Source organism: Protopterus annectens, chromosome 9.part0 (assembly GCF_019279795.1).
Source record: "Protopterus annectens isolate FY-2018-M chromosome 9.part0, PAN1.0, whole genome shotgun sequence".
NCBI classification, from domain to species: domain Eukaryota; kingdom Metazoa; phylum Chordata; order Ceratodontiformes; family Protopteridae; genus Protopterus; species Protopterus annectens.
The window spans coordinates 1,513,920,691-1,513,947,958 of record NC_056743.1 but is presented as its reverse complement, the minus strand read 5'-3'; the positions used below and the strand labels follow the sequence as shown (position 1 = coordinate 1,513,947,958).

The following is a 27,268-nucleotide window of genomic DNA, read 5'->3' as shown; positions in this document are numbered from 1 at the left end:
GATGAGCCCCAATAACATCCCACTAAGTCTACTAAATAACCTAAAGCATGACCTATCAGGAACATTGGAGTCACTGTTTAACTACAGTCTCCAGAGAGGCTTCCTGCCATGGGAATGGAAAACTGCAATAGTTATCCCTCTTCACAAAGGCAGGCCATCAACAGACCACAGAAACTACAGACCCATAAATCTGACTAGTCTCATATGTAAACCCATGGAAAGAATTGCCATGTAAATGATTAATAAGGACATTGAAAACCTTCAAACACTGGATACAATCTAGTTTGGTTTCATCAAGGGCAGATCGTGCCTACTCAACCTGGTGGACCTCTTTGAGAAGGTCACTAAGGTAATGGATGGGGGCAAAATGGTGCATGCTGCCTACCGTGACCTGGCTAAGGCATTTTATCCAACACAAAATTACAAAATTTGAGCATTGTAAACAAAGGTAAGGATATAGGCATAAACTCATATGTTACATGCTGGATAGCCAGCTGGCTCTCAGATAGGACCTAGAAAGTTAGGATAGAGGACACCACCTCACAAAGAGACTAATCACTAGTGAAGTCTCTCAAGGCTCTGCACTGGGTCCGCTCCTTTTTGACTTTTACATCTCAGAAGTCAATGTCAAGAAGCTCAAGCTGACCAAGTCTGCAGATGATTGTAAATTAAGAACAGACACAGAGTCTCCCCAAGACAATAACTTCTTACAGGAAGGATTAACACAGACAAATAACTGGTGGAAAAGTCAGCCTAGGAAATTATCTCATTGAAAGCACACCTCTAAGAGTAGAACCAGTAGTCAGGGATTTTGGTTTGCACGCAGATAGTAACCTTTCAACCAACATGTGTCTAAGGTAGCAAGGAAATCATTCTATATTGCTCAAGTTATAAGCAAAGACATCTAGGTCCAAGGATGTCATTGTTCCACTGTATTCAGCCCTCATCAAGCCCACCATTGAGTACAATGCCCCCTTCACCTATGTACCTGACCAGGCACATGTAACAAATGGAACATCCACAGAGGTTATTCACAAAAAAATGCAGGCATATGCAGATCACCACAAAGGCCTATCTCTATACTTTTGTTTCCTACAGTTCAGTAGCAATTTATGCCTGGCATACAAGACATCTTGGATCACACTCTGATGGACCTTTTCCATATCTGTAAAATGAATAGCATTAAAATTACTCAGTCTAGGGATTTCAACTTTGCTTGTGACATACATAGGACACACTGGAGGGACAGGTATGTGTCTCAGAGAATTTCCCTTCTCTTGAGCAGACTTGTCATCTACATGGATTTGCTAGGTTGGAAGGTGCTAGAAGATGGTATCTGCCTAAAAAAGGTGCCATATGGATAGAAAGTGTCTATGCCAACATGCAGAAGCCCTGGAGAGAGAGGTGTAGACCTTGCTTGGTGACACAGGTAGGACTAAAGATGATTTCCCTCCAAGGTGACACACTTTGGAAGACCTTTGGATGGCACACTACACACTGACCCATTTGCTAAAGTCAATTATTTGTTGTTTGTATCTTTGCATCTTGGCATCGGAAATGGCAGTGGCAAAATGTTGCTCCATGGCTGACTGCTTCAGCTTCAATTACACATACTTAAAGCTAAACCATGTCTCTAGTCCTCTCCCTCAGGATCAAGAATCTAAGATGTGTTATTCCCAATAAGTGCAACAAACAGGATGTATGTGTACTTGGAATGACGATCCAAGGGTCCTTATGGCATCATGAATTCTTGCATTTGAAAGACAGCTAACAGTCACTTTATGCTGGCACTGCCTGGTGAATAAGTCATCTATGTGTCTAGCCATAAAGTCACCTATAGCCAGAACACTGACATGTGTGGTAGCATGCTCTTTTTGCCTTAAGGGCTTAGGTACATATTTCTAGTGTCCTTTATTTAGGGAAAGACACAGTGGGTTGTCATGTGTGCGTAGTTGGTAAGCTGTGAGTATGATGATGATGTCTACTAATGCAGTACCAAGAAGGCCTGGGGAAGAGACGTTTTCAGTACTACAGGGCTTAGTGCTCTTACTGATTGTTGTGGTTTAATAGTGTGATGTATACTGACAACTTGGAGAGGTGGGATGGTAACCTTCAGTTTGAACAGGTACTTAAATCTCTCACAGGTGGATTCTGTATGTGGAAACAATAAAGACCTGTCAGCCAGCAGGGGGAAGTGTCTACAGTGCCTCATGGTACCAAGTGCTGTTAGGCTGGCAACAGATGAGGAGAGGGAAGACTACGGTCCCCTGATGACAGAGGATTATGTCCACAGAGAACAATAGAATACATGACAGCAGCTGCCCTACATAGCAGAGGCATGTTAGAGGTCACGATATAGCAGAAAATATGAGTGCAGTTCAATAAAGTAGGAAGACAACCTCTAGGATGGAATATAATATACTGTACAACACAGTGCACTATATCAAAATTCAGCTGCGCAATACAGACTTACGTGCCACAGTAAAGTGTTTTTGAGATATTTTATTTGTTAGTTATTCATTCAGTATCTATTTACTGTGTTTGCTTACCAGGGTAATCTGAATAGGCCATGTAAGACCCTTTTTCAGAGGAGGCCGTTGTAGATTAAGCTCAAAAAATTAAAAACTAAAACAATTTTAGTACAAAAAAAACAAAACAAAGTTATGTAACATAGAACATTTGTTGATGTATATATATATGCTAAAAACACAATAAAAAGTACTTGGAGATGCAATAATGAATAGTGTAGTATGATAAAAACACAATAAAAAGTACTTGGTGATGCAATAATGAATAGTGTAGTATGATAAAAACACAATAAAAAGTACTTGGTGATGCAATAATTAATAGTGTAGTATGATAAAAACACAATAAAAAGTACTTGGTGATGCAATAATGAATAGTGTAGTATGATAAAAACACAATAAAAAGTACTTGATTGTTTGTCACTTATACATCTTTATTTGTTAACTGGCCTCATTTTCAGATTTAGCCTATAGTAATTATGTACATTACATAATTATAGTAGGGTAAAAACAGTGAAAAGTACTTGGAAAAAAAGTAATAATAAAACAGTGTTGTGTGATAAAAAAGGACAATAAAAGTATTTGATAGTACAGCTCTAAAGCAAAGATTGTATGTTTGTGTCTTTCGGCTTTTCCCAGTTAGGGGTCGCCAGAGCGGAACTCCGATCCGCTAAAGATTGGCAGTAGATTTTTACGTGCTGGCTTGCCGGGCCTAACGCACAACCTTCAACGAAGGAACACCCATTCACGCATGTCGCCACACAGAAGACGCTCTAACTGAGAATCGAACGGGCAACGTCTAACTGTAAGGTGACAATGCTACCGCAGCACCACCACCGCAGTAAAAGCAAGGATTGTATAATATGTTAAATCCAGGTGGACAATACAGCCACAAATAATGGAATGGTGAAATTTACAGGATGCAGCAGATATTTAAATCAAAATTGTGTAGAAACTAATGACCCAGTGAACAGAAAAATAAAATAGTGAAATTTACTTAGAAACATAGGAAATGTGTGGCATTGCTTGAAACTACCACAGTAAAACTTTTAGTCCATTGAATTAGGGGGATGTATAAAAGTACCCACTGGCTATAGCGTAGAGTAAATCAGCATACAGATTTTGTTTAATCTGTCCTGTGCTACATGGAAATTATTGCGAACCACTAACCAATGTGCAAGAAACACTGCTCCGCATCTTAATAAATATGAGAAAGGCCAGTACTTTTTTCAGTAATATTGCCAAATAAGTTACTAACAATGAGTGCAAACTCTTTTTTACTGATAGCAGTTTGCCACTTGAATTCTACAATTTCTTCTGTGAATATGTTTATTATTACATGCCATCATAATGCATCAGAAAAGTATGGAAGAACTCTGCCTTATCATGTGATTTATCATTTTATCTAATGCTCAAAGATATGTACAGCATTCTCAGTTAAGTGTCTGGCTTTGTTGCTTTGACACCATAAATATAACATGCATTGAAGATAAGCCAAAAATGAATTTGTTTTCTTATAATATTCCTCACGCAACAATCACATGAATCATTTTACAGCCAGTGCAGTGATAAAGCATTTTTGTTGCTAAGCTATCAAAGAACAAAGAGATGATTCCAAATCACAAACTATGTCATAAGTGTCTTTTTCACATGGCATCACTAAACCATCCCTCCAGACTCTCTGAAGTAGTTTTCAAAAGACCAGTTGTTCTCCATATTCAATCAGTACACTAAGCATCTAAACCTTATTCTAAAGTTCTGTCACAGTAATGCATCATAACAGATGAAACATGCTTTCACAAAAATAATTTTCTCTGTCCTCTCTATATATAGCTATGTTCTCTGATTTCTCTCTAAAACAATTATCAAATCACCAAAATTATTCTGCGACTGAGTCCAGATTAATTCCTTAGCAAGCATAACGAAAGACTACAGTCCATGTTGTTCGAAGCTAAAGAGGCACCGAGAAGGAAGAAGACTGGATTTCCAGCCTCTGTGTCTTACCTTGTAAGTGCAGTTACACACCTTTGACTACTGTGGTCTCTGTGTCTTACCTTGTAGGTGCAGTTACACACCTTTGACTACTGTGGTCTCTGTGTCTCACCTTGTAAGTGCAGTTACACACCTTTGACTACTGTGGTCTCTGTGTCACGTTATGAAATGAATACATACCAAATGAGCTAAACAATGTAAAAACATGCAGGTGCATTATTTTGCTATGTAGCATTTTTCTCACAAGGTCATGTTCAGAAGGTAATCTTAAATGTCCCAAGATATTTGATTTAAAACTGTCTTCACTTGGAGGATTATTGAAACGTATTTTAGTGCAAATTCAATGAAACCTCAAAGGCCCTGTAACTGCCCAAACAAGAATTCCATAAAATGACACGGTGTTACTCTGAAAATAATGTTTTTCCATATAAGGAAACCAATCTAGTGACCTAAACATGATCCGAGATTTCCTAACTTGCTAAACACCTGTCACTCACTCTTTGGTGGTTGTTTATATAGGAAAGACCTGTCATTGCTCTGGAAATCTTCCTCCTTGTGGGATTACATTGAAACCCCCTGATTAGTGGAAAGCATAAGTGTTAGGCATTCAGTGGATAAACTATAAATCATGAAGTTCTGGAAATGGGAGGGTCCACTTTGTAATTTCGAAATTCCACAATTTCGAAGCTCTAAGAGCATCAACGTTATGGAATCTAGAAATGGGAAAAAGAAACAAATCTAAAACAATATCACATCACAAATCACATTTTTGCAAGGGGGCAAGCCCCCCATCACCCCCATGCCCCCCTGCAACTTAAATATACCAACTCTGAGATCGCACTGCAGTGAAGAGAATGATAAATTTCCCATTCCACACTGAGCAGCAATCTCCATTGACAGGTTTCGAGATTCTACAACTTTGATGTTCTGAGTTTCAGTATTTAAAGCTTTGACATTCTGAAATTTCAAAATTACAAAGTGGACCCAAATGAGCGCATGGTTGTTCTTTGCTCAGTGTTATAACTATAAGCTATTTTCAAAAGTAAATGGTCCTTCTGAAGCAGTCAATTTTTTTGTATACAGAAGTAACAGGTTGTATTGTTTTATAGCTATTTATAAAAGCTTACCTTTCGACGTGAACCCAATGTCTACACTGTAAATACTGTTTCCTGTATGAGGATTTCATCTTGTCACCATGAACAAGTGGAAAATTATGAATTGCTCGCATTAAAAGTCCTCATACAGGACTCTCCCTGATTAGCAGGTTAAATAATTTCACTGCATTTCAGGTTTATCTATGTGATTTAGTTAGTCAGTAGTCATGCTTTTCCCAGAGTGAATCCATAAAATTCAAATTATGTGTTAAAAATGTCATCAGCTTATAGTCTTTGTGTCTCTTATCATTCTCATCCACAGTATCGATAGGAAATAGTCATACTATTAGTGAATTGTATAACATTACAGGTTTATAGGCTCATAGATTAATAGGTATATACTAGGTTAATGACCACCAGACTTTTACAAGCCTAGCCATGCAACCCAACCCAACCCAATTGTGTCCCTATTGGATGTTGAATCTGCACAAAAAGATATCACAGTAAACCTTCTTCCAGTGAAGGCATATTTGGATATAACACATATCTAAGCATCTTCTAATATGTATATGTTGACAGGTTTAAGTGGTCCACACATTTTTTTAATGTTATCCCACCAGTATTCACATCAGTGTAAAACATCCAGAATATGTGAACATTTAAAAAAAAGTCAACTGGTGATGAAACAAACACTTGTGGCTTATGCTGTGGGCTTCCAGGTACGCAGTTCTGCATTTTAACCATAAGGTTTGGCTGTTTACCACTGCAGTGGGAAACAGATTCTGCAATGAGATTGTGAAATGCAGACTCTAGCAGAAGTTTATTTATTTAGTTAGTTTGTTTACCAGGGCAGCACATGGATCCCAACTGACCATTTGAAGGCACAGCCTAGGTTTGCACCATGCTTTCCTGTCTGAGTAACATACTGTCATGCAATGTTTAAAGCTCATCTCAGTATTATGATCTGTCTGTTTGCTTGAGATGTGTATATAGCTCATTTGTCACTCAGCCACAAGTCCCTTTTCAATATAGACATGAGTGTCAGGAGTGCATGCTAAGCACATTATAAAGCACAAAACCCTCCTAATCATGTTACCTACAAGCTACATGTATAAATATAAATGCTAAGGACACATTCATGAATACTGAGCAGGTATCCATAGCAGTAAGCAGTGCACAATACATGAGCACAATACGGCAAAGGAAGTTAAATCAGTGAAGACAATCAAGGTTCTTTATACAGACTGCAGCACATATAAGAGCAAATGAGAACAAACAAGGCTATGTGGTTAGAGTACGAAATGTATTTGAAATGTTTTAATCCAGTATGTCTTAGGATTATTAAAGTAAAAGCAGAAGTCACCCTTATGAAGAATGCTAAAATAAGACCTAAAACAGAAATGTGCTTTCATCATTTAAAAGAGCACCACCAATGCAATGCAATTCACAAGCTTCCCTGCATTACCAGTAGATGTAGATACATGCATTATTCCTGATAACTTGCTAGAAACAGTGATAAAAGTTCCTTTCTGTGGAATCAATCAACTAAAAATGACATGCCTAATTAGGTATTTTAAAGTGTGTATGATGTATATGTGTTTGTGTGTGTGTGATGGATGTGTGTGTGTGTGTGTGTGTGTGTGTGTGTGTGTGTGTGTGTGTGTGTGTCTGTGTGTGTGTGTGTGTGTGTGTGTGTGTGTGTGTGTGTGTGTGTGTGTGTGTGTGTGTGTGTGTGTGTGTGTGTGTGTGTGTCCATCTGTCTTGTCTGTCTATGTGAATGTACATAGTGTTGAAAGGTGCATTTGCACTGCACTTCAATGACTTTGATTTAATGCATTTTATTTTGTCAGAGTATGTTAAAACGATGCCTTGCACATCACTGCTGTGATATGGGCTTCTATGGCACAGAGAAAGTGGTAATTACTACAAGCTGCTTTTAGTTGGAGTGTTTTGAATTAGTGCTGAAATGAGAGATAACTGAACTGCAACAGCTGCAACAACTGCAACACATACTGCATTTGCTGAGACTGCAAGGCAGTGAATAAAGGGACTATGTCCTTTTCCCCATTCTTGTGCAACCTTTGAGTTACTATATTTAAAGCAATGGGAGTGCAGAGAGAAAAGGAGGCTTGCTGCCATAGAAAATAATGTTTCAAGGTGTTTCAGTGGGTACGGTGGACCCAGGCAGATCAAAAGCTGTACAACTGCTATACTAAATTTCAATGTAATGCATTTGGATTATTCAATACACATCCTTATTACTCTCTCTCTGTTATTTTTTTCATGAGTCTAGACTACATATCATATATTTTATATGAAGTCGGTGTGGCCTGAGTGTCGATGATGGTGGTTAGAACATATATATATTTATATTTATATATTATATACACTGAATACTAGGTCAGTCCCATAAAAAAAAAAGAGTTGGCTACTTGATAGGTCTTCCTAAAAAACAAGCTTTCAATAAGCAAAACTAAATTAATAAATTAATAAATATGTAAACAAGCCCTGGAAGTTATTGTTAAAAATGAACATATTGCTATTGCATGTTGTATCTTTACATAGCTGATGTCCTTTCAAAGTAGTCAGAATTCTAAGCAAGTGGTCAGCCCCAAACCTAAGGTTGTAGATAACATTGCTGCAGGATTATAAAATGAATATGTAGAAGTTATGAATGAAAGAAGAAAAAGAACAAAAGTAAGGCGCGCTGGCTAGATAGCTGCACAGACGAAGGAATGGTTTCGCGAAAAGGCACAGATGCCGTGGAGTGATGCACTAAAAAGAACACACCTGTGGTTACATAATCGTACACCTTTCAACAGGCACTGTGAGCACACTGCAGGTTGTAATTTGTACTACCAATTTTAATTCAGACATAATACAGCAAACTGATGCAAAAAAGCACAGTGTGGTTCCTGTTTTCTTCTGCAGAATGTTTTTGGTTTGGTTTTCAGTGAGATAAACAGAACATTTGGTTTTAATGTTAAAAAAAAATCAATGTTTGCTGTCTTGTTAGTTGATGGCAATTTGTGAGCCATAAAGATGCATTTACAGTGAGATAAATGTGTGTACTCACTCATTCACATTTGTAAAAATCACACAGATATAGTCTCCACACTGGCAGCTGCTGATACTATCCAAGGAAGAATTTACAGAAGTGTCACCATCCTGTGTCTTAGAAGGCCTCCTGACAGACCCCTGCATCTTACTGAAGTTTAAAACATCAAAGAAAACAAGCAGAAGAATTAAAAATATATACCATGGAAAATAGGTGCATTAAAAATGTTTAAATTATCAAAAAATAAGTTTGCACCCTTTTATGTGTAACTGAAGGAAAAGCAACCCTGTGGCACATCTGCTGCAGTTAAATGAGAATAATACCACCGTCTCAGCCCTGCTGTGTCAGTGTTCTTATCGGGATAATACCACCGTCTCAGCCCTGCTGTGTCAGTGTTCTTATCGGGATAATACCACCGTCTCAGCCCTGCTGTGTCAGTGTTCTTATCGGGATAATACTCTTCAGCCCTACTGTGTCAACATTCTTATTAGGATAATACCACCTCCTCACCCCTACTGTGTCAACATTCTTATCGGTATAATGCCACCTCCTCAGCCCTGCTCTGTCAGCATTCCTACTGAGATAATAACATCTCCTCAGCCCTGCTGTGTCAGCGTTCTTATTGGGATAATACCACCTCCTCAACCCTGCTGTGCAGCGTTCTTATCGAGATAATACCACCTCCTCAGCCCTGTTGTGTCAGCGTTCTTATCGAGATAATACCACCTCCTCAGCCCTGCTGTGTCAGTGTTATTATTGGGATAATACCACCTCCTCAGCCCTGCTGTGTCAGTGTTTTATCGGGATAATACCACCTCTTCAGCCCTGCTGTGTCAGCGCTCTTATCAAGATAATACCACCTCCTTAGCCCTGCTGTAACAGCGTTCTTATCGAGATAATACCACCTCCTCAGCCCTGCTGTATCAGCGTTCTTATTGGGATAATACCACCTCCTCAGCCCTGCTCTGTCAGCATCCTCACTACTAATGTAGTTTGAATAAATTAATTTCTTGTGAGATTCAAAGGAAAATGTTCAAAAGTGTTCAATGTATCAAATGCAGGCCCATAACTTTCTCAAAATTCAATATTTTCCCTATATTTACAGCATACTCCTTTTACAACCAAGATAATATTATTCAAGAAATATAAAATGTCTAGTTCTGCAGCTCCAAATAACAAATGTTACATTTATGTGTTCAACTAAAGTAAGTTTTATACTGAAGTTTTCTAGTGAAAATATTCAAAGTTGCAAACTTCACAAGATTATCTGAGTTAAACTGAAAGAAGTCTGATAACATTTCATTATTTTTATTCACATTTAAAATGTGTTTTTGAAGACATTTCTTCATGAATAAAAGTTGCAAAACTACTGTGTGTTTTCCTGAAAAGGGGAACTCTGTCTCTTCTTTTATGAACAAATAGGACCCAGGAAATGGTAGTCTTTACTTCTCATGATGAGATCAAAATTTACTAGTTTTCAAATCAGTGTTGCCTACCTGTAATAAAAACATTGAATAACATCAAAAATAATGAGGCGTACAGCTTTGACTGTTTCCAGTGGTCTTGTTTCAGATTCTCAACAGAGCACTCCTGTCACCCCACACTTGACTTAATGAAATTAATAAAATTATAGCAATCTCATCGAAAGGGGCATTTCACAGAGTGAATGTGGAATTATCAAACATTTGAGTTTGTGCAGTGACAGTACCACAATTAAAAAAGTGGGATACAACAACTAGCAAGCTGGAAATCTGGGGCTTGAATTTGAAAACTGATGCTTCCAAGCTTTCATTCTCCAAAGTACAAGCTCATAACTTTGGGAATTCTCATTAAGTTTAGAGCAGACTTGAAGAATATCTATTTTAGCATCCTCAAGGACTATGATATGGCTATCATACAATTTTGCAGTAATGGTTTAAAATCACATTTTGTAGTACCGTTATGTGTTGACAGCAGCAATCTACATGAGATGTGGCCAGGTAGACAGCAAGCAAAAAATTCAGGCCTACAGTACCAAAAATTAACAAAGCTGGGAGCAAACAGCATCAGATTTAATCCAGGCTACTAACTTGAGAAATCTGTCAATAATTCCACATCAGACTTTTGGGATGTTCAGCTTGGGGCCCTGGATAATAAGCAGAAATACCATCACTGCCTAATTCTACCTTAAAATGATGATGATTGCAATCGCTCTGCAGAATCACCTGCCAGAACTATATAATACAATGACAATAGTATGGTTCTGAGGTGAGGACAATAAGTGTTCTAAATATCTGAGCATACATCATTACCAAATGTTCATATTATGGTCAGGTGTTGAACTTTCCACTGAAACTGCAATAACTGTTCCATACAGTTCTTTTCTCTAACTCAAAAAGTTTTTATTAATTTTTCTTCCAATAATGACAGATAGCTTAATTAGTGTTTATCCAACTGAATAAAACAGAATAACAAACAATTTACATTTGGCCTGAAAATATGTTATAAGATAAATCAATCTAGATCAAATTTGTATAATACATAGACCTATTCCATACAGTTCTAATGTGAATGCATACCTTAGTTTGTCATCCATGTATTTGCAATCTAATAAAGGAAATGGCTTTGTAATGGTATTTGCTAAGAATGGGTAGGGAGGGCTAGCCACAGGCTTAGGACTAAATGAAGGTTAAGGAAATGATGAAAAAGGACTTGTTTAATCATGCAAACTCATTGTTTATTCCAGGCACTTACAAATGACACTGTGAACGGGCCTGGTTTAGATATTTGGGTAGGAGTGTGAAACTACAGTAGACAGGTCAGAATGGTTTTATAAATATTATATTATTGAAGCTATACTTATTTACAATGATCTGTTTTCTTTCTTTTTTTTCAAGGAGTTGACAACAATGGACTTGACACCTACCAGACTCATTAAGGTGCTTATTCATTCTAAAAGAAGTTATTTTCCTACTGTGATACGAATAACGTGAAATCAATGCAAATTTAAAATGTCTATTAAAATTCCACATTAACATAGTAACATGACAATTAATGGTGGGATGTTTGTCAGTACCCATAGCCATCCCTTTCAGTGTAGATTAGGGGTTTTCTTTCATTTTTAAGTGCCAGTGTGTTACTACCTAGGTACTCTTTATTACGATGTGGTGCTACCAGGACCGAGAAGGAGAAGATGTGCAACACAGACGCATAGATCTTAAAAGTTGGAAGATGCATGGCAAAGAAGAACCATTCCTTGAGGGTTGTTTATTAACAAACGGTAACAAAAAACTGTGGGTGTGAAATTGCAAAGTTTTACTGCTTGCCTAATTCATAACCCTATTGTTTCAGCGTGTAAATATTTTTTAAATAATATGGGAATTTTTTTACACAGTTTTTTATTACCATTTGTTAATAAACAACCCTCATTTATTAAAGATAGTTATGATTTTTTAGGAAAAATCAGTGCTATTCAATGGTCACAAAAATGTACTGGTTAACTGTTGTTGTCAAAAGTTTATATACCAGTATTGAACATAAATATGGGATAAAAGCTTTAAGAAGAACGTTGGGGGAGAGCCCTTTAACATATTACATTATTGAATTAGTTGAATTTTGTTTGACCAATAATTTTTTTGAGTTTGATGGTCAAGTATTCTGTCAATTATGTGGCACAGCCATGGGGGCAGCTTTTGCCCCCCCATGTATGCCAGTATCATGATGGGTTTGTTCAGGGGCGGCTTGTGCTATTAAGCTGCAGGACTGCAGCCCCCCCAGCTGTAAATACAATTAAATTAAAATAAAAAAGAAATTAAAATGAAATAAAAGTAAATCAAAAGCTAGAAATTAAAATTAAATAAAAGCGATCCTGGAACTCCACCCACACATGCTATTCCCAAAACCCATGCATGCATCACATGTAGGAATCAATCCGGACTGCTAGTGAACCAGTCCAGATAAGGGAACACCATTCAGACAACAGAGATCCCAGAAGTCTATGCAGTTGCAAATGCATAGACTTGAAGGGGATTGGACTGCAATGTCTGGGACCTGGGTGGCTGGGTAGCTTGCTCATTATTGAAACTGGAGCTTCTTCATTAGCTTCTGAAACCTTTTGAATCTGTGTGTGTGTGTGTGTGTGTGTGTGTGTAAAATGCCCCAGTTGCTATATACTGGTGGCTAGAACTCAGGTGGTGGGTACCTGAATGCTGTACCTTGGGTGCAGGTAGCAAGAGCCCGAATTCCCTACCCACCACCATTTGAAAAAAAAAATTGCAGATTTTTGCCTCATATTTGTTCTGTTCCTCATAAAATCTGTGATTTCTGTATTTTTTGTTTCTTAACATAGTTGACGGTGCAGTGGTAGCATTGTTGCCTGACAGCTACAGGTTCTCTGGTTTGATTCTTGGCTGGGGTGCTTCTGTGTGGAGTCTGCATGTCCTCCCTGTGTTTGTGTGGGTGTGTTCTGGTGTCCTCCCATCTTACAAAGACATGTGCCTGGAGTGTTTCTCCCTGGGCTTCTCCTGAAAATTGACTTTTGTTCCAAGTCAGACTTTCCTGGTTAATAAATGTTAAATAAAAATGACAGGCATTTGAATTTCAGACTTCATATTCTTCAGAAAGTACATGGTTACACAAAACCTTTTATTCTAGCAATTTTCTAAGTTTATAATATGGATATTTGAAATTTGTCCCTATTTGTGGGACTGTATTCCCTCATTATTGGCTTTATCCAGGTGTTTGTGCTAAGGTTGAGAGCTATGGTGAGAACTGAATTCACTGAATATGTGTGGGGGCTGTATTCCTCCATTATTGGCTTTGTTCATGTGTTTTGTGCTAAGAGATTGACAGCTATGGTGAGAACTGAATTCACTAAATGGTAGCCATTTAAGTTTCAGTCTTCCTCTCTTTCACAAAACAGATGATTTGGCATAGTGATATGTTGCTCTGACTGTTTTGCACAGGGTTCTGAGTTCAAGACTTGGCAGTGAAATGTATGGTGGTAGCACAGCATTTTATTCTAGCAACTTTCCAACATTATACAAATGATGTTTTAAATGTGTGTCTGGTTTTTGGCCTTTTGTCCCCCCCAATAAATTTTGGCTTTTTCCAGATTTCTTGTGCTGCAAAGTTCTGAGATACAGCTGAGTGATGAGTAGAATTCACAAGGAACTGAGAGCTGCAGGGGAACAGATGTTTAGTGCTGCTTATGCTGAGTCTGCTTGCATTGTTAATAGCCCAACAGGTAGTGTACTTGCTTTTGATGCAGAAGGCTATGGGTTCTACTCCCACCGTATGTACATGCATTGCTGATACTGTACTGTTTTGTAAAGGGGTGGATGCTGCATTCCTTTTTGGTGAAGATACCTAGTAACTATGAACCTGTTATCAGTTTGCCATCCATTCCCTATTGCAATATTACTAGCTTATCATTTTTTTAATGTAACATAGGCAATTTATTCCTCAAGGGCAGCAGGTACTTTATTTGTAGATGAAACAATGAAATATAAAGTTGTTTGCTAGCAGCAACCTCTTCATTAGTTACAGATCTCTTTAATGTGGAATTATTTAGATGACTTTTACTTCTTCAGAGATTGTACATATTTACTGATACTGGTGGACTGTAGAAGTCTGAGTAGACTTTTTTGATGGAAATGTTCTGAATTGGGCAGTTTTATAATTATTGGTGCGTGCATTTTTTTCATTGTTTACTGGAAAAATGTTCAAAACAATAAATTTAAAATGTCCTCTAACAACTGTACTGTATTGTACAAGGAATATAATTTAATACAATCAGGAAGGTGTATCAAAGAACACATGTATGTTTCATGTGCAAGGGGCCTATGATTTGAAAACAGCCCAAAGTTAATATTTCTCTGCCATGGCAAAATGTATTTTCTTTGAATGTGGGTTTCAATGCTGTTTCAATGAATGTGAGTTTCAAGGGCAGAGAAGTTTTAATGCTAAGTCTATTTTCATTGTGAGACTGCATTGCTTTGTTTAGCAGATGTGCATTAGTGTTTGTACTGTAAAATGCAAAATAAAACTTTCAAATGAAATCCAAATCATCGCAGTAGTAAAGCAGTATGCACATTACAGTGTTTATGGTAAATGGGGAGAAATAGCCAAGGAATAGGACATTGGAATGGCTGCAGGGGGGAGGCTCCATTTGACCATGATTTTGTAAGGGGGGAAGGGCAGCAAACTCAAAGACAACTCAGGCTGAACTATACCTCTCAACTGTCCAGATTTTTGCAGAATGAATACATTTTTGCTTCTTATTTTTGAGTTGTTCCTCATAAAATTTGTGGTTTTCTGGCAAATCATTTAGGAATGAAGTCACTAAATAATGACAGACATTGAGTTTCAGACTTCATAACCTTCAGAAAAATGTATGCTAAAGCAAGACCTGTTATTCTATCAACTGTCTAAGTTTATACAAGAGCAATTTTTAGTACTGTTTGTATGTTCCCCCAATATATTTGGCCTTCTCCAAGATTCCTGCATTAAGAGGTTGAGAGGTACGTGCAAATAAGTCACTTTATAGAATTAGGAATATCCAAACCTTTTAACTGTCCCCAATTTTGGCTCAAAATGTTGCTCTCCCCTTAATAATCCCTCCACAAAATGGCAATTTTGGAAGAAAACGTGGAGGGTTTGCAATTATAAATAACTGTAATGATCAGAGTTATAGATTACTTTTATTTCAGAAATGCATGTAGATTCTCTTATTTTGTCAGCTGCTCAAGTTAACAGTACTAATATTAAAAAAGTGTCCCTTCTTTGACAGGGTCGTAGCTGTGTTGTGTGGCAATTTTATATTTTTGCATCACATTTTTGGTCCGTTTTTCATAAAATTGTGGTTTTCTGGCAAATTAGTGGCAAATCATTAAATATTGAGGTTAGAAAATAATGACAGACATTTGAGTTTCAGATTTCATACCCTTCAGAAAATTCATACTAATACAAGACTTACTACTATTCTATTATCTTTCTAAGTTTATAAGAGCAATATTTAAAAATTGTCCTTATCTTTGGGCCTTTATCCCACTTCTATGTATGGATTTGTCCAGATTTCATGCTCTGAGGTTGAGAAGTATGACAAATGTGTCAGGGTCATCACCGTCAGCCAGACACATTTCAAATTGTGGCATACTTGTTGCACCCCACTGCCCCCATGTAGTGACTCTGAATGTGTCCAAGCAAGGCAAGGAGCAGTTATTCAGTGTAAGTGTGCAGAGTATTCCCCCATCCACAGTACACAAGTACAACAGTGGCTTTTCTTTTGTCCTTGATTTTGCAGCATGTTCTGCTTTTCTGTCATATTTTTATACTGTTGATTTATGCTTCTTATTATGCCGAAAATGCATGCTGTCACAGTGCCCTATTGCACTGTGTTTAAGTAGCAATGCTTTAATTACCATCAGGTAAGCTTGTCTGAGATTGTAAGACACAAGTAAGCTTTAATAAGCATACTGTTTAAGAATTACCAACACTGAAAGTCTTTTTGCTGTTGCCATGCAGAGAATATTTACATAACTAGATAACATATAAGCCTTAGGTATTGAAATGCACATGACAGTATTTGTTATAAAGAACAGGATTACAGTATTTTCAGAAGCTCATTACATTTGTTGGAGACTTGCAGCCATCTTTGCAGGCTTTACCCGTAAACTAAACAGAATGCCAGTCTATCATGTGTGGTCCATAACCTGTGCAGTAATCCTTTAAGCAATTTATCTTGAGCTTGTTTCTTGTTTGCTGTTTATTTTTTACTTTGATCATGTTTTCCCCATGAAACAAGTAGATAGTTATTATCAGGCAGCAGGTAGTTTTTGGATAAGAAACATTTTGACAAGTGGGGGTATCACAGAGATTGCTACTTCCGGCATGTTACTTGGTACTTTTATAAAGCTGAATATAAATTATAATTAGAACTGCAGTGCAAGGAGAAGTGGTTTGAGTTGAGTGCTGCTTGTTTTTTTTAATATACTTGATTTTGACTGGCATTCCAGTAATGTATTTAAAAAGTAATTTATTTTTTCATGCCTCACAACCTTTTGTTTCCATATAGATATTAAGTAAGTTGTCATGTAGCCAATGCATTGAAATATTTTTTTCTTCTACACTTCATTTTACTTTATTGGACTTTCGTAATGATGGTTTGGCACCCAGGGCAGCGTATTTAATTAAAGTTCCAGTTGTTGTGGTTTTGAGCATAGCTCCACCCATTTCTAGTTGGCCACACCCATTCCCATTGCCCCCACCCATTCAGCTATCTCCTGCAGCCCCCCTTTAATTTGAAGTCACCAGCTGCCACTGGGTTTGTTTGAAATGGACCATCTGTATGGTTTAAAATTCTTTAAAGAGCACGTTATTCAGTACTATAGGTACATAGATGATTTAAGTTTTTATTTGTAAAGGGGGCCAGGATAAAGTTACTATTTTTTTGAATGAACTTCAGAATAATATATTTTCTTTAAAATTTGATGGTATTCAGGTAGGCAGATCAGTTACATTTTTGGATATTTGTTTAAAAGGGGATGTGAATGGGAAAGTGGTGAGTAAAATACATCGAAAACTTGAAGATGGTATGCATTTTTTAGATGCTGGTTGTTGTCATCCACCCTGATTGTTGAAATCTCTCCACTGTGGTGAACTTCTCCATGTGAAGCGGCTGTGTAATAATAGCTCTGACCTTGTTAAAGAACTTAATATAACAGCTGAGTTATTTTTTAAGAGGGGCTATTGTAAGCAGAATGTATATGTCCTACTGGATAAGGTTAAAGAGAGTCCCCAGAGTATGTCTGGTAGGGTAAGAACTTGGGGACCTACTAAATTTATTATTACTAATTTTATTGATAAAACAACACCTAGTCTTAGAAAGATTTATGTAGTTACTCCATACAATATTTTAGCAAATGAGGTAAAGGAAATAATTAAACATTATTGGAATTTTCTGTTGAGATTTAAAGAACTTTCTGATGTATTATGTAGAGCTCCCATATTCCCATATCGAAAAGGGAAGAATATTAAAGATATTTTAGTACGTGCTAGTTTCTCTTCTCCTGATTGTAGAATAAGTCAGACACTGAATGCAGTAGGTACATTTCCCTGTGGTCGATGTATTACATGTAAATATGTATGTAGACCATTTGAATATATTAATGGAATTAATTTTAAGGCAAATTGTAAATTTTCATGTTTATGCACTGAAGTGTCCTTGTGGCATGTTTTATGTGGGTGAGAGCAAGAGGGCTTTCAAGCTTAGAGTCCAGGAACACATTAGGGACATTAAAAATGCTAAACCCAAAAGCCCTCTTGCAATGCATTTTAAAGACTGTCACAATAAAAATCCAGATGGTTTACAATGTACTAAATTAGAATATATTCCTGATAAAGGATTTAATTTTGATGTTAAGAAAAAACTTCTGTATAAAGAAACTGTTTTTATATGAAAGTATGGTACTTTAAGTCCAGTTGGTATTAATGTGGAATGTAAATGGAAAGTTTTTTTAACTTAATTTAGGGCTAATTATGTAATAAGCAGTTAATTGATCTTATTATATATACACTAGAGTGTTTAGAACTGTTTCATTCTCCTCTGAAGGCTCCATGCTGAGGCGCGAGATGTTTTAATAAATAGTTGGTGTTTGGATCCTGGTTCTACATTGTTTTCTTCAGCTTTGCCAGACTTGAAGGGCTTGATCTAAGTCTGGCTGCTCGATAAAATGAATCTAATAAGGAGTTGACTAAGTCTGGCTGCTCGGTACGATGAGTTTAATAAGGACTTGATCTAAGTCTTTAATGTGAGGAGAGGATTGGATGGCAGAAAATAAACATAGCGATTTAGAAAAAAAATTCTAAGAGATGACAGAGGTGTGTGGTCGCCCTGCTTTGTACTGTGCCAGTCTTGCTAACTATATCAGTTTCAAATAAAAGCAGGAGAGAACAAAAGAGAACAGTACAGAATGGGGCTTGTTTTTTTTTTTCTCAAAATTTGAGAGGGGCGAGCATATTTTTGCTGACCCAATAAAAAGAGCACAGTGAGCAGACTGATGGAGAATATGTACAGAAGTTTGAAAGTTATACATTGTGTAGGAGCAGGCATTTAGTAAATAGGTTGATACTAGGCTAAATGACCTGAAGGACCATTTTAAGCCTATCTAATAAGTTGAGGTCAGAATCAAACCCTCTACCTTGTGTCTATGATGTGAAGACCTTAACTATTATGCAAAACCTGTGAGAAAGCTTTTGTCCCTTAAAGACCAATGGAAGAACAAATATAGCAGACAACAGAGGACAATATCTGAGAGTTATCACACATTAATTCATTCAAGCAGCAGGGTGTGAGCGAAGCTACGGCAAAGCTCACTAGATTGCTGGGTTATATGGTGAGGTGGAATAAAAGAAGTCATTGTTTCACTGTGTAGGGCATTGATAAGGCCATATCTGAATATAGCATGCAGTCCAAATGCTTTGCAGCAAAAAGGGGATTGTGATGATGAATATTGTGTTGAGAAGAGTCACAAAGGTTGTTAATGCTGATAGGGGTGGGGTATGAAATAAAAGCTAAAAACACTGGGGACTATGGAGGAAACATGGAAGTAGGGACCCATGCCAGGAATTCATTATGTTGAGAATTGTTGGGGTGGAGTCAAGAATCTGAAGATGGAACAACAGAAGGATAGTTGGAAACAAGGCCATCCCTGGTGGCAGCTAAAAGATACTGAACTAAGGTAATAATGTGTTCTTTTCACAGATGGGTTGGTTTGGCCCTAGAATAACCTATCAGAAGGTGTTCTGACAAATAAATCAGCAGAGGAATCCAAGGTACCTTTGAGTGAGTGGAGATGGAGGAAGACGGAATGAATGGACTAAGTTTCAGAAGGGCTAGCTGCAAAAAAAAAAAAAGAACATATTGTGAAGCATGTCACCTTCCACTGGTTATTCATACATGTATATGAATTAAGCCACCAACTAATAAGACCTACACTTTCTAAAAGATGTCATGCCTCTGTCTGATGTTAGAACTACTCTGTTTTGGGTCTATATTACCAGATCGAAAACCCGTTTCAGCGAACACCACAAGACAGACACGTATAGCACAAACCGCAAATAGGCCGAACACCCTAAACCATGAAATTTCAAATCTCGAATTGTTATAGTCGGACAACACCACCACGCGCTACATACTACATACCCAAACATAATAAATAAAACACATACATACACTAACCAAACCCTACTTCTAACCCTACACTAAACCTTACATACATTACTATCTATGCACTTACCTTAACCCGCACCCTAACCCCAAGGTCCGTAACTATTGCACACTTACCTTACAGAGCTATACCGCAGATGGGCCAACTATGACACTTCGACATTTCATGTTTCGCAGCTTTGAACATTCGCCATTACCGTAGTTCGTGCTATACATGTCGGTCTTGTGGTGTTCACTGAAACAGGGTTTCAATCTGGTAATATAGACCCTTTGTTTTTAGTTCCTACTTGAGTTTGTTTATCTGTGGCAGCTTAAGGTAATGGCACGGAATTTTCTTCTTGAATATCCATTGGAGGTTACTTCTTCCTCTCTAAGAAACATGACAAATGGAAAATGTCCTGCGATTTTTATGAAAAGAGATATTTTCTTTCTTTGTTCCTTCCTTCCTTCCTTTCCTTCTTTCTTTCTTCTTTTCCACTATTGGGGGAAACAACAGTTCCATAGCCAAAACACAGTGTTATGATATGAATCCGTTGAAACAAACTTCAAAGCAGTGAACCTACATATACTCATTCTCCGTTACTACCCCTTATTCAGGTTCATGGTAGAGTTAAAGTGTATCCTAGCATGCAATAAGCATGAGGTAGAGATACAATTCTGTATGAGATGCCAGTCAATCACTGAATACATGCCCACACATACCTAAGGGCAGTGTATAGGCTTATCAACCCAGCTAACAGTGCATCTTCATTATTTAGGAAGAACCATAGCATTCAGCATGAATCCATGTAAGCATAAGAATATGCAAACTTCTCATAGCATGTACCCCAGAGAGGAATTAAAGAAATGAAACAATAACTGTCAAGTAGCAATGCTAACTATTTTCCCCACTCTGCCACATTACAGTAAAATGCCTCCTTATTTTGCAATAAAGTAAAACCAAGTCCTTTATACCAGTCATTGGGATGCCTTGTCCTACAAAATCTTATGCTTCTATGATAAATGCACCTCCTTTGGGCATTTGAAAGGGTGATGGCCCTGAAGATGACATGATATGTGACTTGGGTACACTGATATACCAAGCCAAAGGCTGTGATGGCATCAGAACTTTGTAATCATTTTCATCATTCAAAAGCAGATTTCTTCAAGATTTTTTCTGGTGCAATGAAGGTGGTACAATACTCTGCTAGTCCATCCCTTCCTGATGAAATGTGACCAATTATAGTACAATTATAAATCTGAGTTTAATTCTCCCAAGCATATTTGTATTTTCTCTTTGTGCATCCCTGTAAACTGATTGAGCTTTGTAGATATTAAGTGGTTTAAATGTAAAATATGTAAATATATTTGCATGAGTGAGGTCAGTAATATGCATGTCTGCTCACATGCACAACTAATAAACATACACATGTGCGCGCATGGGGTCTATATCAGATTATCGAAGTTTTAAGGCTTCGAATCACTAAAGATCGAACTTTATTGATCGAAGTCTTAAAACTTTGAATCTCTATGAAAACATTTAAAAAAAAAAAAAAGGGTGTAAGCAGGGGGCCTGCACCCCAAACACTTCTCGCTCTTTAAATATACCAATTCCGAGATTGGGCTACAGTGTAGGAAACTTAAATCTTCCCTTTCCGCACTGTATTGCACTGAAGTGCGATCTCGAGTTGGTATATTTAAGTAGTGGGTGGGTGAGCGGGGTGCAGGGGCCTTGCCCCCCTGTTTACAGCCTTTAGGTATTTCTTTTTTTGTTTAAAAAATGTTTTTATAGCGATTCGAAGTTTTAAGACTTCATCAGTCTGATATAGACCCGCACACATACACACACACACACACACACACACACACACACACACACACACACACACACACACACACACACACACACACACACACACACACACACACACATACACACACACACATACATGCGTACATGGACAATCAGTCACAGGTATAAAATGAATGAAAATACTGATAACTTTTGCCTTGTGAGCCCTCTGTTTCACTTTTTTCAATCACCGTTTACCTGCCTTTCATTTGTTATAGGACAGCAATATGTAATGGTTGGAATACATCTTAAGAATTAGACAGCCTCGGGTTAAAGCCATGCAAGTGCTAGTTATTTGCTGACCAATGTACAAATCTTGTTATAGCTCTAGCACTTTAACTCAGCTAAGTGCAAAAATAATAAGAAAAGCAGAAGTCATGCAATAACCATGACTTGCTGGCCGCTGAACTATTACAACTAATGGAGTGCAAAAGGAAACTGATTAAAAAATGTTAAAGCAGAAGCAAGCTGCTACCTCATTACAGCTTCCCTGAGAGTAAATGCTCTAACTTTTTGACTTCCCAGCATCTTTGACCTGTTGGGAGGTAAGAAAGCACTAAAAAAGCTCCAGAGAAAGCATCATGGTTTAGGAATCCACAGAATGGAAAAACAAGGACTGCTTAGTGTTTGCTTTTCATGCATTCTCTACGTTATTCATGCTGTGAAATAGACCTTCTCTTCACCAGTTTCTGAAAGCAGTCCCAGAGTAATACTTGGACTTCCTTTCTCTTCTGAAGGGAAGGGCTGTGAGCACTACTAAAACTTAATGAAAACTGTCAACAAAATCTCTGGCACTGACAATTCACAAACACAAACAGATTTTAAGGGCTCCTTCAATCACAGAATTAGCACTTGACAAATGCTAAGTCAGAACACATTGAGTCTGCTACTTGTCTGTTGAGCATCAGCTTCAGACTTACCATCATTCTCGCTGTCCCCCATGTCTCCCCGTCCTCAGCACATTGAAGTTAAAGAGGTTAAATTGAAATATTCCCTTTCTTCTTGTCTGGCATAGGGTCTGTGATGATTCCAAGCCATAAACAGAGACAGAAATATCAGGCCATAGCATACCCTTCCCCCTTGAGAACGGAGCTCTCTTTCAGAATGCACCAAACATGAAGTCACACAGAACAAGTGTAACTGTGTTCAGAATATAACCACAACAGCCTGCAATGCAATCGCCCAGACCAATCAACTTCCTGAAGGCAAATGTGTACATCAGGAAACTGCTCTTTCTCAGCAGAAAATACTGAAGTTCCTTTTCAGCTGTTCAGTCTCCGTGTCTGTCTCTCTGTTCATCTTCTGTGCTTTCCCCATCCCAAGAGAGAGATGCTCTACACGAATCAATAAAAAAAAAGATTTAATCATTACTGTGTGTGTGTGTGTGTGTGTGTGTGTGTGTGTGTGTGTGTGTGTGTGTGTGTGTGCATGAGGGGGTACAGACATTAATGGGAGGGACCTATTCACCCCTGTTCCTGCATAGTGCACCGTGATCTAGAAGACCTGTGTGGGAGGTAAGTATATACTCTTCAACAATCAGAATAATAAAACCACAAAAGGGCCCTTTCAAGATCTAAAGTCAGAGTTTCCGATGTAAGTCTCTGCAGGGGCAATGTGATGTTAGTGTTCTGAGCTCCCAGGGGTTTTAATGCTCATTTCTCTGGCACACTTCCCACGCTTATGTAGAAGCATTTGTTAACTACTATTGTGCAGTTTTTAGCTTATAAAATATAATTTGCCTGCCATTGGCAGTAGTATGATATGATGTGATGAAATCAATGACATTTGTCCCGAACGAGGAAGCAGTGCTTCTGAAAAGGATGATGAGAAAACGTCAATATTTAAGTGAAAATTCACACAGTCCAGCAGGAGTTTGCAGTGCTGAGTAAATTATGAAATAAAGTACATGATATTTACTGTACTGACTCGAAAGACTGTATATTTTAATTGCACTAGTATCTCTTTTATTGTCTCTTTTTTCCTAACAATCATTTTCAGCACTACATTACAACTTTTGCAGGTCTCATCGTCTATTCTAGAGCTGATTAAATGAAACAAAACAAACAGCAGTAAGCTAATTGTTAACAAGCACTGCAAATGTTCTAGCTGGGATAAAAAAAGTAATAAAGTAAAAATATGCACAAGGCAGCCAGTATGCCGTATGAATACTTCATGTCCACTTGAGGCATGTAATACTCAATAATCCTGCTGGTAAAATCTGAAACTGCAACATGGTGTGAATCATTTTGGTTTTACCCTGTACCCCAACTTTGAAAGAACCACACTTGTGGGTAAATACTAACAGTATCCATACATTTGTTTGCATATATTTATTACACAATGCTTTTTTATTTTGGCTTACATATTTTTTTAGTAGTTTGTTTGCTTTTTCCTTCAATCAAAAAGTATGCCCTTCTGATAATCCTACCAGTCAGTAAAACCTTACAGTGGCATAGGAAAAATGTAAACTTTGAACATAAATATTAAATTGCTACAACTCTCCCTTTCAGAGAGTTATCAGTTTCAGATGACATGTTACTTGACTTGATATGTTTTCAGAGATATTGCTTTTCTTATATAATATAATATAATATAATATAATATAATATAATATATAATATCATGATGAACACTGGAGTTTTTATAACAGCAGATACAAAATAGTTAAAGACGTTCATATGTGACCAAGAAGAGTAGTCTGTTTTTCCTGTAGCTACCTACAGTAGAATGGTGCACCAAATTGGAGAAGGGGTACAGGGCTATAACAAAATTATTAAATCCACAACAATTCGCAAACCCAATAAAACTCACAACTGCAAGGCCCTCCATTAACTTGGCTGGCTTGAACTTCCTAATAACTATCCTACACAAAGCTAAAAGAACATATAGCACCCTAACTTCAAGAAAAAATGTCCATTAGAAGGTAACTTCTACAATGGTATACACCAAGAGACATTTGGTTTAAAAAAATCTGCTCCTGACACAGACATTGTACAACTCTTGCAGAGATTTCTTATATTTCACATACGTAGCTAAACTCTAGAACTCCGCATCAACAATCCCAGACCCTCAATACATTTAAAACCTCCATAACAAAACACACAAAAATGTTACCTGTTTACCTGCTCACTAGCCTTATTCCCAGTCTTATACCTCTTTCAGTCACCTCTACTATCTCATTATATGTCTTATATTTCTCTTACTTTCTCACCTTTTTCTCTTCTGTAGGAATATTTTTATTTGCCAGTATTGTTTTTGCTTTCTTCATTTTAACTATAATAATGTTGCCACTCTCCAGTATGACCCATCTCTAATCAAATTAAACATCTTCTTACTAAAGAGAAGGTAGGCCGCGGTGGTGCAGAGGTTAGCATTGCCGCCTCACAGCAAGAGGTTCTCACGTTCGATTTTCGGCTGAAGCATCTTCTGTGTGGAGTCTGCATGTCCTCCCCACAGTCAAATAACATCTAAAGACATGCAGGGAGGTGCGTGTGCGAATGGGTGTGCCTTCTTTGAAGGTTGGGTGTCGGGCTGACACCTTGGCACTGTAAAAATCAACTGCTAATCATTAGCGGACTGGAGTTCCGCTGTGGCGACCCCTAACCGGGATAAGCTGAAAGACAGACTTAGTAAAGAGGAGAGTTTTCAAAACAGAAACCTTATACAATGTAATTTCACATCTAGTAAATCTAGTGCTACAAAGCAGTTTTAAATATGTGCTATACCATCATGTTTTTTTTTTTTTTTTTTTTTTACTATATTGTAGTAGGAATATTAATCCTTGCAAGTGCATACAGTTATTGTAAATTTGAATCTTCTCAACTGTATATAACAATACAAACTTTGTGGCTGTGACAATTCTTATTTATGTTTTTCTAAGCTGGAACCATCTATCACATATGTGTTAAATGTTACCTTTCTGTCTTCTCTGTGGAACTTTTCTCCTTGGGTCTCTGCTAAAAAGTGGTAATGCCCACTCAGAATTTCTTGGTAAACAAATGCAAGCAAGTAAAGTCAAGTATTTTCCTTTTTCCTTATGTGCAGTCTGGCATCGTTTTCTATCTAGCCAGGTAAACAATGCATTATTTATTCATTTACTGGGCAGATTACTGCTTTCCATCAATCTTTTTAAGACTCAGCCCAGCAGTACTCTCAAGTTAAGTGACAAGGCTCAGGGTCACATGATTAGGCAATGGAAGCCAAGGGAATCAAACTCAAAGCCACTAGACTACAGGACCCAGATTGTTAATAGCTCCTTACTCCTCTGTGCCAACTGCCAGACAAGCAGCTTGACAAATAGATAAACAGTTAGACAATGAGACGATAGATAGTCAGACAAACACACAGACAAATAGGCTAGATTAATAGACATTTTTCTATACAGTTCAGCATGATAGATAGATTAGATAGATAGATAGATAGATAGATAGATAGATAGATAGATAGATAGACAGAAAAAAGATAGATAGACAAATCAGTTTGAAAGGAAGATGGCACCTGCTCAACCCCCAGACCTGTCTTGCATTTTAAAGCTTGAGAGTGGGGTTGAGAGGGAGCTAAGTTCCTTAGAAATTAAAGTAATGAAAAAAGAGAGCTACATTTAATGTTTACAGTATGTGTATGTGCATGTATATGTGTGTGTGAGTGTGTGTGTGTCTGTGTCTATGTCTTTGTATGGGTGTGAGAGTGTAGGTATGTCTGTGAGTGTGTATGTGTATGCGCGCATGTGTGTGTGTGTGTGTGTGTGTGTGTGTGTGTGTGTGTGTGTGTGTGTGTGTGTGTGTGTGTGTGTGTGTGTGTTTGTTTGTAAATCACAAACTATTATAAGACAATGTCTGTGCTTAAATCACTTCTCACATTATACATTTCTTTAATGAATGACATATTTTCACCATTATTTATTTCACATATACAATTATTTTAATTTAATTAATTTTTTTTCAGATAAGTGACCAGTTAGCATGATTGACTTCAACAATTGGCTAAGCTTCTGGTGTCATTCTAAGGGGATCCAGTATCTGTCTGCCTGGAATGACATGATCGACAGACCATGATGCTTTGCTAGAGATGTCCTGCACCTTTTGCCCTTGGGATTCCAGATACTGGCTAAGGCTCTTGCCACCCCTATAGTGCCTTTTTTAGGCAAGGTTCAAATGACAAATTCACCACTGTAACAGGTACAAGCAAGCAAAATCTGAGGGTAATGCTACTCAATGCTAGAAGTCTAAACCTCAAAATGCACTCACTCGAGGCACTCCTTAAAATGGAGAACATCGACATCTGTGCAGTGACAGAGACCTGATTCAAGGCTCCAGAGAGCACCCCTGCATTACCAGGCTATAATTCATACCACACCTTTCGGCCATCTAACCTGGATCGAAACACTAAAGGTGGAGGCGTGTCCATATTCATTAAGGATATCCACACCTCCAGGCTAGTTGCTCAGCATAATGCATCCGAGATTATCCAAGTGCAACTAACTCTGGGCAAGACCGCAATCAAATTGTAGCTTGCTACAGATCCCCCACCATGCCCCAGGATTCACGCTCCTCATTTCTTGAT

The 27,268-nt window shown here is 37.7% G+C and overlaps 1 protein-coding gene across 4 annotated transcripts in view; it reads right to left on the bottom strand.

Moving 5' to 3' along the window:
* The window catches only part of LOC122812148 (GEM interacting protein), a 1,774,188-nt gene that overhangs the window by 1,236,715 nt on the left and 510,205 nt on the right, over nt 1-27,268 (bottom strand). The window contains exon 1 of one of the 4 annotated variants that reach the window (XM_044084458.1): nt 22,627-23,087. The exons of the other annotated variants lie outside the window; for them this stretch is intronic. Coding sequence (XP_043940393.1) covers nt 22,627-22,648 — 22 coding nt within the window. The 5' untranslated portion in view covers nt 22,649-23,087. Of the gene's footprint in view, nt 1-22,626; nt 23,088-27,268 lie in introns of those variants that run through there. 4 annotated transcript variants of the gene reach the window in all.